This window comes from Pan troglodytes, chromosome 8 (genome assembly GCF_028858775.2).
Source record: "Pan troglodytes isolate AG18354 chromosome 8, NHGRI_mPanTro3-v2.0_pri, whole genome shotgun sequence".
NCBI lineage: Eukaryota > Metazoa > Chordata > Mammalia > Primates > Hominidae > Pan > Pan troglodytes.
Window position 1 is genome coordinate 86,127,616 of NC_072406.2, and position 14,889 is coordinate 86,142,504.

The following is a 14,889-nucleotide window of genomic DNA, read 5'->3' on the forward strand; positions in this document are numbered from 1 at the left end:
ACAACTGTGGCTGGCTACATTAGACAAATGGAAGAACACTTTAATCAGTCTGGTTCAAGGTGGGCAGGCAGGAATCAAGGCAGACATGACTTGGATGGACAGCTGGAGCTATCCTGGGATGTCACCATGGGTTAGAAGTAGGAAGATTCCCAGTTAGAAGGACAAGCACCTCCACTTGCCTGATTGAATTTGATACTGCCTCAGAGATAGTTCTCCAAACCTGGAGTCAACCAGGTCTGCATGTGAGTCTTGGTGCTTCCATTTCCCTGGAATTTAACCTTGTGGAAATTGCTTAAGCCCAGTGAACCTTCATTTTCTCATCCATAAAATGGTGACATTAATAGTACCTTCCTTAAAGGTGTTAAGATGTAAAAAGAAAATGAATGTAATGCAAATAAAAGTTGGTTATTATTATTATTATCTATCTTTAACAAGGGATAAATTGTAAGATTGTATTGTCCCCTTGGAGACAACAGACTTCTTTTTTATTTTTATTTTTTGAGACAGAGTCTCATTGCCCAGGCTGGAGTGCAGTGGTGTGATCAAGGTTCATCGCCACCTCAACCTCCCAAGCTCAAGCAATCCTCCCACCTCAGCCTCCTGAGTAGTTGGGACCACAAGTGTGTGCCACCACTTCTGGCTAATTTTTAAAAAATATATTATAGAGACGAGGTCTCACTATGTTGCCCAAACTGGTCTGATACTCCTGGGCTCAAGCCATCCTCCCGCCTCGGCCTCCCAAAATGTTGGGATTACAGGTGTGAGCCACTGCATCTGGCACTCTTCCTTTTCTTTAGTCCCTGCCACATTCCCCACCATCACTGTCTCCAGAGTAAACAAAGAACGCCCATGTAGATTACCCACATACTGTTCCTCCCATTCACTCTGCACACACACCTGCCTCCAGGGATCCCTGCTCCCTCTTCCCACAGATATTCATACATTTAGTCCTCTAGCAGCCTTCTCAAAGGAGACTGTCCCCTCTGCAGGACGTGGCTGCCTCCAAACCCTCCTCAGAGGCTCAGCAAACCAGAGAAAAGAAGCACCTTCTGCAGGAGGGTGGGCAAGATAGATTGAGGATGGGGATGGATGGTGATCGGGAAAAGGGAGGAGCTGAGGATTCAGAATAAGAAAGGAGAGGGTGGAAATGTGTCATGAAGTTCCTCAAAATCTGTGAATCCTGAATCTCATCATTTTTAGTGAATGAACTCAGATGATTCACTTCCCTTCATTAGCCTCTATTTTCCTCTCTGTGTAATGGAAGGGGAAGTGCTTGCTTTGAAGACAGAGATGCATATAGAATCCAGCACATAGAATCCAGCTTGGGAGAGCCATGAGCATGTGGAATTAGACATCATATGGGTTATGAATATTATGTTAGTTTTCTTCTGAATAGGATTTTTTCAGTATTTCAGCTTCTGGCTGAACATATATCCCTAAATATTATTGATTTTTTGGCAGTCTTCAGCAAGCCCACCATTTGCTGGTTAGTCATCCCAGTCCTTTGTTCCTGGGCATGCCCCTTTGCTTCTAGTTAAGCATCTATTGCCACCCAATATGGTAACCAGAACTCTGAGCAGAAGTTTTAGGACCAGGGCCTAACTTTGGTTCCTGGTGAGGGGCTCAGAATCCAGAAGGTCTGGTAAGCCATGACCAACACTACTTTTTTTTTTTTTTTAATGGAGTCTCGCTTTGTCACCCAGGCTGGAGTGCAGTGGCCCGATCTCGGCTCACTGCACCCTCTGCCTCCCGGGTTCAAGCGAGTCTTCTGCCTCAGCCTCCTGAGGAGCTGGGATTACAGGCGTGTGACACCACACTGGCTAATGTTTGTATTTTTAGTAGAGACGGGGTTTCACCATGTTGGCCAGGCCAGTCTCGAACTCCTGACCTCAAGTGATCCAGCCGCCTCAGCATCCCAAAGTGCTGGGATTACAGGCGTGAGCCACCGCACCTGGCAAACTACTTTAAAGCAGTAAGTTCCTGACTTAGGTAATAACTGGGTTTGGGTCAGGGAGGGACAAAGAAAAATTTGGCCAAGACTCATGACATACATGCAGAAGTCTGAGCTGACTGGCCTGGGTAGGCCTAGGAAGCAGGCCAGAGCTGGTAAGGCAGAAAAAGAGTGAGGAAGGTTAGGGGGGTCATAGCCTGATGCTGGAGGGACCAGCTTTAGTTCCCCTTTCATGGTGCTACTGACGACAGTGTAACCTCAGGGTTCAGCCCCTGGGCTCTTTGCTTTCCATGAGTAAGGAAGCAAGAATGCTGCCTCCCTCCACCCTTTCCACAGCCTGCTGGGGGCCTGCAGCTCCAGCAATCCCCCTATCATGTTACATGCCCAGAAGCAGCTTTCAGTGCCTGCTGTTGCCAGCTGGCTTCACCCTTCACACTAGACACTCAGGAAGAAGGGGTCCTTAGACTCAAGGAAGCTATATGACCAGCATTCCGTACCTCCTTCCCAGAACTGTTGAAGAGTCCGTCTGCCCCATGTGTAGGAGGGAAAGAGGCGCTTCAGCCCACACAGGGACACAGACAAGAGGGAGACGGAGTAAGCATAGGCAATGTGGGAGTGAACAGCACATGCAGCTGTGAGTCCAGCTGCCTGATTGCTGGGAACTGCTGGCCAAGGATACAGCATCCCCATTGGCCTGGAATCCTGGAATGGACTCCAGCCTGACTTGGTCTTCTGAGTCAATCCAGCCACAGTCAAAAAGGGGAGGCAGGCACTCGATGTAGGAATTACAGTTTACACAGTTCCTCTTCCTATCTCTAGCATCCAGAACTGTGCCCAGCACACAGTAGGTCCATGATAAATATGGAATGAATGAATACTTTCACATGCAAGCATGATCTCAGCCAATCTGCAGAGTGAGGCACAGGCTGGACAGGTGGATCACCTGAGGTCAGGAGTTCAAGACCAGCCTGGACAACATGGTGAAACCCCATCTCTACTAAAAATATAAAATTAGACCGGCATGGTGGCAGACACCTGTAATCCCAGCTACTTGGGAGGCTGAGGCAGGAGAATTGCTTGAACCCAGAAGGTGGAGGGTGCAGAGAGCCAAGATTGTACCATTGCACTCCAGCCTGGGTGACAAGAGCGAGACTCCACGTCAAAAAAAAAAAAAAAAGAGTTAAGCAACTTGCCTAAGATCATTCAACTTTGATGTAGCAGACTGAAGGCTAGGCACTGTGGTCTTTCTATAGTGCCATGCTGAGCATTCTTCATATACAACACAGAATTGCATCCTATGACTCCATGGGAACTTCCTTTTGGGTCAGAAAATAGTCCTTAGGGGCTGAGTTTCCTGGACTTAGTCTCAGGGCCAGGTTTGGATACCCTGCCCCTCCCTGCGCATCTGGCATCTGCCTTCCCTTTTATGAGAATCTCCTGGAAAGGGCTTCTCCAGCAGCCTGTGTTGCCACATCTGACTCAGGAGCTCTGTACCCTTGAGACACAGAGGCAGGGGTTGGTGGCTTCACCCTAGGAGTCAGGAAAAGAATGAAATCATACACATTCAGTTCCTTATTCTCTTACCCTCAACAGAAATTTCAGACAGCCTAGACCACAGAGGCAGTTCTTGGAATTCAGGCAAACAACTAATTTGTATTACAGCGGGTGCAACTTAGGAGCTCAGAGTCCATAGTCTGAGCAGTCTTTCTGGAAGGAGGTCTCCAAAGTCAGGAGGAGGGCTCCCCTGAGCTGGATCATCTTAGCTCACTGGCCCCTCCCTTCACAGCGTTCTGTCTTTTATGGAGACAGTGAGGTATAGCGCATAGGAACAAGGATCAAAAGACGCTGGGTTTTAGTGCTGGCTTTGCTGCTCATCAACTGTGTATCTTCTCTCCACTTCATTTTCCATATCTGCAAAATGGGAACAACAATACCAGTCTATATCATAAGGCAGTTATGAGTTTAAAGAGAAATGGTTTACATTAATGTGCCTTGAAGCACAAGACAGAAATACAATATAAAAAATATGGCTGGGGCCGGGCACGGTGGCTCACGCCTGTAATCCCAGCACTTTGGGAGGCCGAGGTGGGCGGATCACAAGGTCAGGAGATCGAGACCATCCTGGCTAACACGGTGAAACCCCATCTCTACTAAAAATACAAAAAATTAGCTGGGTGTGGTGGCAGGCGCCTGTAGTCCCAGCTAGTCGGGAGGCTGAGGCAGGAGAATGGCGTGAACCCAGGAGGCGGAGCTTGCAGTGAGCCGAGATTGTGCCACTGCACTCCAGCCTGGGTGACAGACTGAGACTCCGTCTCAAAAAAAAAAAAAAAAAAAATATATGGCTGGGCGTGGTGGCTCATGCCTGTAATCCCAGCACTTTGGAAGGCTGGGGCGGGAGGATCACCTCAGGTCAGGAGTTTGAGACCAGCCTGACCAAGATGGTGAAACACCGTCTCTACTAAAAATACAAAAAAAATTAGCTGGGTCAGCTACTCAGGAGGCTGAGGCAGGAGAATCGCTTGAACCGGGGAGGTGGTGGTCACAGTGAGCCGAGATTGCACCATTGCACTCCAGTCTAGGTGACAAGAGTGAAACTCCGTCTCAAAAAAAAAAAAAAAGTGCACGCCTGTAGTGGGTCATGCCTATAATCCCAGCACTTTGGGAGGCAGAGGCGGATGGATTGCTTGAGCTCAGGAGCTTGAGATCAGCATGGACAACATAGTGAGACCCCGTCTCTACAAAAAATACAAAAATTAACTGGGTGCAGTGGCTCATGCCTATAATCCTAGCACTTTGGGAGGTTGAGGCGGGCGGATTGCTTGAATCCAGGAGCTCCAGACCAGCCCGGGCAACGTGGCAAAACCCTGTCTCTACTAAAAATACAAAAATATTAGCCAGGCGTGGTTGCACATGCCTATAGTCCCAGCTATTCGGGAGGCTGAAGTGGAAGGATCACCTGAACTTGGGGAGGTCAAGGCTGCAGTGAGCCGAAATCGTGCCACTGAACTCCAGCCTGGACAATCAGAGTGAGACCCTGTCTCAAAAAAAAAAAAAAAAAAAAAAAAAAAAAAGCTGGTGTGATCACACATACCTGTAGTCCCAGCTAGTCAGGAGGATCACTTAAGCTGGGAAGTGGAGGCTGCAGTGAGCCAGGATCACATCACTGTACTCTTGCCTGGGTGACAGAGTGAGACTCTGTCTCAAAAAAAAAAAAAAAAAAAAAAAAGTACAAGCCGGTACTATTTTTTAAATGTCAAGAAAAAAAGAGGAGAGAAATTTCCAGGGTGCCCCAAAGCTCTTGTTCCTACTTATTCATTAATTCAGTCACAATAAAGCACCTACGTGAATAAGGCACGTACCAAGTGCTGAGGGAGAGACAAAGATATTTAAGATGTGATCTTTGCTCTCAAATGACTGAAAGTCACCAGGCACAGTGGCTCCTGCCTATAATCCCAGCACTTTGGAAGGATGAGGTGGGAGGACCCCTTGAACCCAGAAGCCCAGCAAAACCTTGTCTTTAAAAAAAAAAAGAACTGTGCACAAAGATTTCAGAGAGTGCTAAAGATTAGCGCATGGATAAGGAAGTTCTGTGAAGAGTTGAAGTGCTAGGTGAAGAGGTGGCACGGGGGAGGAGGGGGCGGAAGGGGAGGAGAAAGGGTGTCACGCTTCATAACGGTCACCAAACCTTTGTCCAGGAGGAAATGAAGTCATCTGCTCTCAACAATCAGCATGACCGCCTCCAGCCAAGTAATCTGGAGTCATGAGAGCTGCTAGGGGAGCAACATGAATCATGACGGCCCCTGGGAATTTCCTGATAACTAACCTGGGAGTTTCGGGGTAAGTCCTCAGGCTGCAGCATCTCTGTTTATGTTCTGGTCACGTTTATTTACAATTAATGGGTTCTCAAATCCAAACAAAACTGACCACAGTCTTCTAGAGGAAGTAGCAAGGTTGGCTCTGAAGCCTATAGCATCTCTGACTCAGTCTGTCCCCTGGAAGGCTGGCAGCTCAGCAAGCACAGAAGTCTCTCCAGAAGACAGTGGGTCACCTGCCTCCCAAAAGCTGAAAGGCTAACTTGTACTTTCCCCAGCCGGCAGCTGGCATCCTGAGCCCTCGGCTGGGGCAGAGCAAAGGAGCCTTCCTCCTTCCTACCTTCCTGGCACTCTCCCTGCCTTCCTTCTGTCACTCTCAGGTGGACCCAGACCCAAGGTCCAGATTTGCAAGGCAGGAAAATGCTGCAGGCCTAGGCTGGGAAAGGGCCCAAAGCCCCTAGTGGATTGCTGGGACTCAGCCTCCTCCTTCCCACTAAGAGAGCGAGTCCTACTGGGTTCAAAATGACCCCAAGCCCTGGTTCCTGACACTAGGGGAAAGAGATGGAGGTGACAGAATCACAGAATCCCTGCTATGTTCCTCCAAGTGTGCCCAGAGATGCGTGTGTGTGTGTGTGTGTGTGTATACACAAATGTCTGCTTATCCTCAGGCAGGAAGGGTGGATGCAGTCATTTACACATGGTCTGTTTTTCTGGAGGACAATTTTATTTGATAAACAATTGTTTCTATCTGAATAGAATAAACAAGGCTCTATGATGAAGTAAAACACTAAATACACATGCATTAAAAAATGCGTAATTATCTTTTTGGAATGGGCTATACAGAGATGTGCTTTTTAAAATGTTAAGAGTGTAAAAAGACAAACAGTGAAAAATAAATCTTCCTCTTATTTTGTCCTCCAGTCTCCCAATTCCTCTACTCAGAGGTGAGAACAGAACTTCCACACCCTCCAGAACCTCCACAGTTAGAACTGTCTACATGTTTCCATTGTCTTTACTTTTATTCTTGCCTGCACAAATAAATGAATTGCTCATTATGGAAACTTCCCAAAAGACCCGTTAACACTTCAATAGGAAGCACCAACAGTTTATGCCCTAGGACTTTGTTCCCACAATCCTGTAACATCATATCACGACACCTAACCCAATCCTTATCAAGCCCTGTCAAAAACGGACTTTAAACCAAGCTGCAAATTTTCAGTAATCTGGCCTTGCCTTTCCGCCTCTGATAGCACCATCAAACAAACCCTCTTACTGCCGAAAGCAATAAGCCCGGCTTTGTTCCATCCACTGGTTGTGTTGGTGATATCTGGGGACTGCCACTGAACAGACGCACAGAGGGAGCCCCTACACAGGCAGGGGTTTTTCTGTCTGTGCTTCTGGGAGAGTATGTCTCGTACATTTGTCGCGTTGATGAAGACTTCACAGCTCCATCAGCTGCGGGCAAGGGGGTCTGAGGCAGTCTTAGGCAAGTTGGGGCCCAGCGGGGAGAAGTTGCAGAAGAACTGATTAGAGGACCCCAGGAGGCTTCAGAGCTGGGCGAGGTAGAGAGTCTCCTGTGCGCCTTCTCTCCTCTCTGCAATTCGGGGACTCCTTGCACTGGGGCAGGCCCCCGGCCAGGTGCATGGGAGGAAGCACGGAGAAATTACAAGCCTCTCGATTCCTCAGTCCAGACGCTGTTGGGTCCCCTCCGCTGGAGATCGCGCTTCCCCCAAATCTTTGTGAGCGTTGCGGAAGCACGCGGGGTCCGGGTCGCTGAGCGCTGCAAGACAGGGGAGGGAGCCGGGCGGGAGAGGGCGGGGCGGCGCCGGGGCGGGCCCTGATATAGAGCAGGCGCCGCGGGTCGCAGCACAGTGCGGAGACCGCAGCCCCGGAGCCCGGGCCAGGGTCCACCTGTCCCCGCAGCGCCGGCTCGCGCCCTCCTGCCGCAGCCACCGGTGAGTGCCGCGGTCCTGAGATCCCCGGGCCGGATGCGCGGCGGCCCCAGCTCCCGAGCGTCTGCCTCCCCCGCCCTGGGCTTCCCGGGCTCCCTGGGCTCCCCGGCGGCTGCACGGAGTCAAGGCGCCCCGTTCCGGGCGTCCCCCGCGGGTGCCGATCCAGGCTGCCCGGGAGTCCGGAGCCCAGAGAGGAGAGAGACAGCTGGGGAGCCTGGTCACCGCGGGCATCTCCCCTGCGCTGCAGTCGTCCGCCTGGCCTGCCTTCCCGCTCCTCCGCCTCTTGCCCTGACTTCTCCTTCCTTTGCAGAGCCGCCGTCTAGCGCCCCGACCTCGCCACCATGAGAGCCCTGCTGGCGCGCCTGCTTCTCTGCGTCCTGGTCGTGAGCGACTCCAAAGTGAGTGCGCTCTTGCTTTGACTGATGCTGCCCAAGGACCTCTGATCAGCACCAGGGGAGAGGAGGGGCTGCTCAGGGAGCTGGGGTCCTCCGGATTCCATCCACAGCAGGGCCAGGCTCTCCCCAGGAAATGGGACAGGGTGGCAGCGGAGGCTTGAGAACCACGGGGGTTGGCACTGGCTGGCAAGGGAGGAAGAGGCCGCCGGGACTGCCCCAGCCTGCGGGCATCTGGTAGATGAAGCTTGCTTGGGTCAATCCATTTCTCCTGGCTGGAAACCCATGGTCTTCCATTTGAGAACTAGATACGAACAGGGTGAGGCAAGAGGGAGAGGGAAGAGTGGGTTTTGGGATTGGGGCCAGTTTACCCTCACCCTGGAGTCCCTGGAGCATGGGACCTTTGATGAAGCCTCCTCCCGAATCTCTTCCAGGGCAGCAATGAACTTCATCAAGTTCCATGTGAGTATCCACCCCTACAACAGTTGGCTGCACAGACAAGTTGGGAAGGCTTCAGGGGACATCCCCTCCCTGCCCTCTGCTGCAGGGCTGTGCCAGCCCTTACCACTTCCACTCCCCCTCGCTTACCCCACCTTTGTTCTCTCCAGCGAACTGTGACTGTCTAAATGGAGGAACATGTGTGTCCAACAAGTACTTCTCCAACATTCACTGGTGCAACTGCCCAAAGAAATTCGGAGGGCAGCACTGTGAAATAGGTATGGGGATCTCCACTGCAACTGGGAGAGAAATTTGGGGACAGGGAGGGATGGGTGGGAGGCAAGAGCAGGCAGGAGTTAGGAGCTGGAGGTAGGGTGGGTGACATCTTCATCCCTATGTGACAAGCATAAACACACACACACGCTCACGAAACAGTGGCCACACAAATGTGAGGTGGGGTTGGAAGGAGACCCTGTCCAGTCTTCTGGCAGGTCTGAAACGACATCTTTAGAATGTCCGTTGGCAGCCGGGCATGGTGGCTCATGCTTGTAATCCCAGCATTTTGAGAGGTCAAGGTGAGTGGATCATTTGAGGTCAGGAGTTCAAGACCAGCCTGGACAACATGGTGTAACCCTGCCTCTACTAAAAATGCAAAAATCAGCCTGGCATGGTGGTGGATGCCTGTAGTCCCAGCTACTTGGGAGGCTGAGGCAGGAGAATCGCTTGAACCTGGGAGGGAGAGATCTCAGTGAGCTGAGATCACACCACTGCACTCCAACTGGGTGACAGAGCAAGACTCCATCTAAAAAAAAAAAAAAAAAGTTAGTTGGAATGTTCTTCTCTTTCTCATATTCTCTTATCCTCCTGTCCCCTTGTAGATAAGTCAAAAACCTGCTATGAGGGGAATGGTCACTTTTACCGAGGAAAGGCCAGCACTGACACCATGGGCCGGCCCTGCCTGGCCTGGAACTCTGCCACTGTCCTTCAGCAAACATACCATGCCCACAGATCTGATGCTCTTCAGCTGGGCCTGGGGAAACATAATTACTGCAGGTGAGGTGGGGGCAACAAGGACCAAAAGCCCTCCCTACAGCTTCCCAGAAACCTTGTTACCATCCCCTTCTCCCAGAGGGCTGGCCATAGCACAAGAGAAGCGCGGCCTCTGGTTGAGTCTTCCCTGAGGGGAGGAGGCAGGGAAGGCCCTCTGGGTTGGAATGACATCCCCTATCTTTCTGTGTTGCCAGGAACCCAGACAACCGGAGGCGACCCTGGTGCTATGTGCAGGTGGGCCTAAAGCCGCTTGTCCAAGAGTGCATGGTGCATGACTGCGCAGATGGTGAGCATCACTGACCTGCTGATGACAGTGGGGTGGAAGGGGACGAACTTGCATGTCCCCTTATTCCATCACAGGAGGACTGAGGAGGTGGGGGGTGCCCGAGAGGGATGCTTTCTCCTACCTGCCTCCCTAAGACATCCCTCTGTTTGTCCTCCAGGAAAAAAGCCCTCCTCTCCTCCAGAAGAATTAAAATTTCAGTGTGGCCAAAAGACTCTGAGGCCCCGCTTTAAGATTATTGGGGGAGAATTCACCACCATCGAGAACCAGCCCTGGTTTGCGGCCATCTACAGGAGGCACCGGGGGGGCTCTGTCACCTACCTGTGTGGAGGCAGCCTCATCAGCCCTTGCTGGGTGATCAGCGCCACACACTGCTTCATGTACGGCCCTGGGTTTCTCCTCTTTGACTCTTCTGCCCCACCCCAAGCACATCCCTTTCTCCTTCCCAGCAAAGTATTCCGCCTCATTTCTCCCTCATCTGCCCCTGTCCATGCAGCCCATGGCCTTGGGGACAAGTCGCGCTTTGAGGCCTCTAGGGAGGGAAGGAAGAAGTGGCAGATTTCATGGGACTAAGCTGTTTGATGGGTATCTTCTCCCACAGTGATTACCCAAAGAAGGAGGACTACATCGTCTACCTGGGTCGCTCAAGGCTTAACTCCAACACGCAAGGGGAGATGAAGTTTGAGGTGGAAAACCTCATCCTACACAAGGACTACAGCGCTGACACGCTTGCTCACCACAACGACATTGGTGAGGGGGAACCCCGCGACTACTGTGGCCATAATGGCTTGGGGAGAGTGGGACCCAGGGAGAGACTGGAGCTGAGGTTGAAGCTGCCCGGTGGGGCAGGGGTGGGGCGGGGGACCTTGAAGCCTCGATATACATGACAAAGGGAGTGGCAGGGAAGAGTTCCATGAAGTCTGAGGGGCCTGGTGCTCCTCTGGAGAGACCCTGAATTTCCCCAACAAGTAGCCTCTTGCGAGTGGAAACAGCCCTGTGGGTATATGGCTTGGGCTGGGAATGCCCTGTTTATATGAATTAGAAAAAGACACACCTTCCTTTGTGGGATGCAGCCTCTGTCTGTGCTAGGATATAGAACTTGGAGAATGGAGCCTTGGGATGGATTCCAGCCTAACTACCTCAGCTGGGAGTTTTTGCAGAAACGACCTGTACAGCTGTATGCAGTGGCTCTGGCCATCCAAGCCTTTTTCAACACCTGGAACAAAGCCCTTGGGGCATGGGGCAGGGGAGGTTTCCAGGTGATAAGCGACCAGCAGACCTCCCTGGATGACTGACCTAGGGATAGGCATAGCTACTTCCTCGGCACTTGGAGGGGACAGATGGGGACCGCCTAACCAGTAGTGATCTTTCTCCTCTGACCCTCTGTCCTCCCCCAGCCTTGCTGAAGATCCGTTCCAAGGAGGGCAGGTGTGCGCAGCCATCCCGGACTATACAGACCATCTGCCTGCCCTCGATGTATAACGATCCCCAGTTTGGCACAAGCTGTGAGATCACTGGCTTTGGAAAAGAGAATTCTAGTAAGTGACAATTGCGACTGACTTAGAAGGTCCTGAGGAGTGTTTTGACCTGAAAGTGAGCCCAGCGTGATCAAGGGAAGACTGCAGAGTTAGAGGTGGGAGCACTGAGGAGGTGGCAGATGGGTCCAGGGATGGATGAGAAGTGTTGTTTAGGGAGCGATGGGCTGCAAAGGTAAATAGATGGTAGGGGCTATAGGTGGAGTAAAGGCTCAGATTTGCATGGAAGAGAATAAGGGCCTTCCCTGGTAGAGATACTTTATGGTTCCCCTCTCTGGCAGACTCCCAGTGGACAGATAAATCTTGATGCAAATGCCTCCCTGTTTTCTCCACCTAGCCGACTATCTCTATCCGGAGCAGCTGAAAATGACTGTTGTGAAGCTGATTTCCCACCGGGAGTGTCAGCAGCCCCACTACTATGGCTCTGAAGTCACCACCAAAATGCTGTGTGCTGCTGACCCACAGTGGAAAACAGATTCCTGCCAGGTGAGTGTTCCAAGCATCTCTCTCCACCTCTTCCATATCTCCCCAGAGCTCCTGGGCTTGTTCCAGCCAGCTTAAGGGTGTCTCTCTCTAGCCTAAGCCCTAAGTAGCCAGAATCAGGAGCTCAGGTCTTTGAGGGTTTAAACCAGTCCTTATGTGTTTGCCAGACATTACCAAAAAAATCCCAGCTCTGCGCTAGTCACTTCAGACTGGGGGCATGAGATCCTAGAAAGAGGAAACAGTAAAAGACAATGTAACTCAGTGCCCGGGGTGTGTTGTGAACTATAAATGATCAGGTGTTCAGGAGAGGGAGGTAAGTGCCAACCTGAGGGTCAGGGAGGGGAGGCTTTAAAGGAAATGTGACTTGATAGGCATTTGAAGAGGCAGAGGGAAGAAAGGAAGGTGTTTCAGTTGAAAGATACAAAACTGAGAAGGAGGCTGGCATATTCCGGGTGGGGAGGAGAACTAGGGTCTGGGAGTGTGGATGGAATAGTGGCAGATGACAGGGCTTTTAAAGCGAAGCAGGGGATTTTAAACTTGATGTGGTAGAAAATGGCGCTGCGTCAGGCACAGTGGCTCATGCCTGTAATCCCAGCACTTTGGGAGGCCGAGGCGGATGGATCACTTGAGGCCAGGAGTTTGAGACCGGCCTGGCCAACATGGTGAAACCCTGTGTCTACTAAAAATGCAAAAAAAAATTAGCCAGGTGTGGTGGTGCCTGCCTGTAATCCCAGCTAATCAGGAGGCTGAGACATGGGAATCGCTTGAGCACAGGAGGCAAGTTTGCAGTGAGCTGAGATCACATCATTGCACGCCAGCCTGGGCGACAGAGCGAGATTCTGTCCTCCCCCCGAAAAAAAGAAAGAAAATGGGAAGTCGCTAAGGACTTTGACTGGGAAACTCTTCCCTCTCTCTGGTATGGTTGGGTGATGGGATCAGAAATCCCCTCCTCACTTCTCTAGGGCTCATCTTTTGTATCTTTGGCGTCACAGGGAGACTCAGGGGGACCCCTCGTCTGTTCCCTCCAAGGCCGCATGACTTTGACTGGAATTGTGAGCTGGGGCCGTGGATGTGCTCTGAAGGACAAGCCAGGCGTCTACACGAGAGTCTCACACTTCTTACCCTGGATCCGCAGTCACACCAAGGAAGAGAATGGCCTGGCCCTCTGAGGGTCCCCAGGGAGGAAACGGGCACCACCCGCTTTCTTGCTGGTTGTCATTTTTGCAGTAGAGTCATCTCCATCAGCTGTAAGAAGAGACTGGGAAGATAGGCTCTGCACAGATGGATTTGCCTGTGCCACCCACCAGGGCGAACGACAATAGCTTTACCCTCAGGCATAGGCCTGGGTGCTGGCTGCCCAGACCCCTCTGGCCAGGATGGAGGGGTGGTCCTGACTCAACATGTTACTGACCAGCAACTTGTCTTTTTCTGGACTGAAGCCTGCAGGAGTTAAAAAGGGCAGGGCATCTCCTGTGCATGGATGAAGGGAGAGCCAGCTCCCCCGACGGTGGGCATTTGTGAGGCCCATGGTTAAGAAATGAATAATTTCCCAATTAGGAAGTGTAACAGCTGAGGTCTCTTGAGGGAGCTTAGCCAATGTGGGAGCAGCGGTTTGGGGAGCAGAGACACTAACAACTTCAGGGCAGGGCTCTGATATTCCATGAATGTATCAGGAAATATATATGTGTGTGTATGTTTGCACACTTGTGTGTGGGCTGTGAGTGTAAGTGTGAGTAAGAGCTGGTGTCTGATTGTTAAGTCTAGATATTTCCTTAAACTGTGTGGACTGTGATGCCACACAGAGTGGTCTTTCTGGAGAGGTTATAGGTCACTCCTGGGGCCTCTTGGGTCCCCCACGTGACAGTGCCTGGGAATGTATTATTCTGCAGCATGACCTGTGACCAGCACTGTCTCAGTTTCACTTTCACATAGATGTCCCTTTCTTGGCCAGTTATCCCTTCCTTTTAGCCTAGTTCATCCAATCCTCACTGGGTGGGGTGAGGACCACTCCTGTACACTGAATATTTATATTTCACTATTTTTATTTATATTTTTGTAATTTTAAATAAAAATGATCAATAAAATGTGATTTTTCTGATGACAAATCTCCCTGGTGCTTGTATGGGAAGGAGTTGGAGTACATAAAAAGGAGAAAATAACAAAGGTGGACTGCACCCTAGAGTTTCTTATGGGACTGCATCTCTGGACTTAATGGAGCTTTGGGAGGTAGAGGTTAGGAGAGCTGTAGGGCAGGGCCACCACAGCACTTAATGTATACAAAGTTTCCCCAAACCACAATCCCATGGCTGTGTAAGTAGTGTACAGGCTTAGTGTCAGCTCCCAATTGCCTCCTTAGCCTGATGCCTTTGTGCAGTGCACATCTTGTACAGCTGTACATGGTGGTCTTCTTTAGGGTTAACTCCACAACATTCTCTTCACTCTGCCCCCAACAATCCTTGAGCTGACCTCAACCAAGAAGAACACCTGTGGCCAGGTGTAGTGGCTCATGCCTGTAATCCCAACATTTTGAGAGGCTGAGGTGGGAGAATCGCTTGAGCCCAGGAGTTTGAGACCAGCCTGGGAAACTTAGTGAGACCCTGTCTCTGCAAAAAATAAAAAAATTAGCCAGGTGTGGTAGCACGTCTGTAGTCCTAGCTACTTGGGAGGCTGAGGCAGGAGGATCATAAGCCAAGGAGTTCAAATTTACAGTCAGCTGATTGTGCCACTGCACTCCAGCCTAGGTGACAGAGCAAGACCCTGTCTCAAAAAAAAAAAAAAAAAAAAAAGAAGAAGAAGAAGACCTGTAAGTGAAAATTGCTGGCCAGGCTCGGTGGCTCACGCCTGTAATCCAGCACTTTGGGAAGCCGAGGTGTGTGGATCACCTGAGGTCAGGAGTTTGAGACCAGCCTGACCAACATAGTGAAACCTCATCTCTACTAAAAATACAAAAAAATTAGCCGGGTGTGGGGGTGGGTGCCTGTAACCCCAGCTAC

The 14,889-nt window shown here is 51.0% G+C and overlaps 1 protein-coding gene across 2 annotated transcripts; it reads left to right on the plus strand.

The window, feature by feature from the left end:
• The first annotated feature begins 5,596 nt into the window (after positions 1–5,596).
• Positions 5,597–13,994, plus strand: PLAU (plasminogen activator, urokinase). 2 transcript variants are annotated; one of them, XM_009458751.4, is made up of 11 exons: positions 5,597–5,788; positions 8,026–8,113; positions 8,542–8,569; positions 8,716–8,823; positions 9,424–9,598; positions 9,790–9,881; positions 10,039–10,258; positions 10,480–10,628; positions 11,276–11,416; positions 11,751–11,899; positions 12,889–13,994. In XM_009458751.4, exons 2-11 carry the CDS (start codon positions 8,057–8,059, stop codon positions 13,063–13,065), a joined length of 1,296 nt encoding a protein of 431 aa, XP_009457026.2. In that variant the 5' UTR covers positions 5,597–5,788; positions 8,026–8,056; the 3' UTR covers positions 13,066–13,994. The 2 variants fall into 2 exon arrangements, with proteins under 2 accessions (XP_009457026.2, XP_063637970.1); XM_063781900.1 differs by lacking the exon at positions 5,597–5,788 and adding an exon at positions 7,619–7,718.
• Positions 13,995–14,889: the final 895 nt, after the last annotated feature.

Bases quoted from the DNA above. Each gene is read 5' to 3' on its own strand.
- PLAU (XM_009458751.4), top strand. From the start codon at position 8,057: ATGAGAGCCCTGCTGGCGCGCCTGCTTCTCTGCGTCCTGGTCGTGAGC. The intron at 9,599-9,789 runs GTGAGGTGGGGG...CTGTGTTGCCAG, and splicing joins GGGAAACATAATTACTGCAG to GAACCCAGACAACCGGAGGC. The intron at 11,417-11,750 runs GTAAGTGACAAT...TTCTCCACCTAG, and splicing joins CTTTGGAAAAGAGAATTCTA to CCGACTATCTCTATCCGGAG.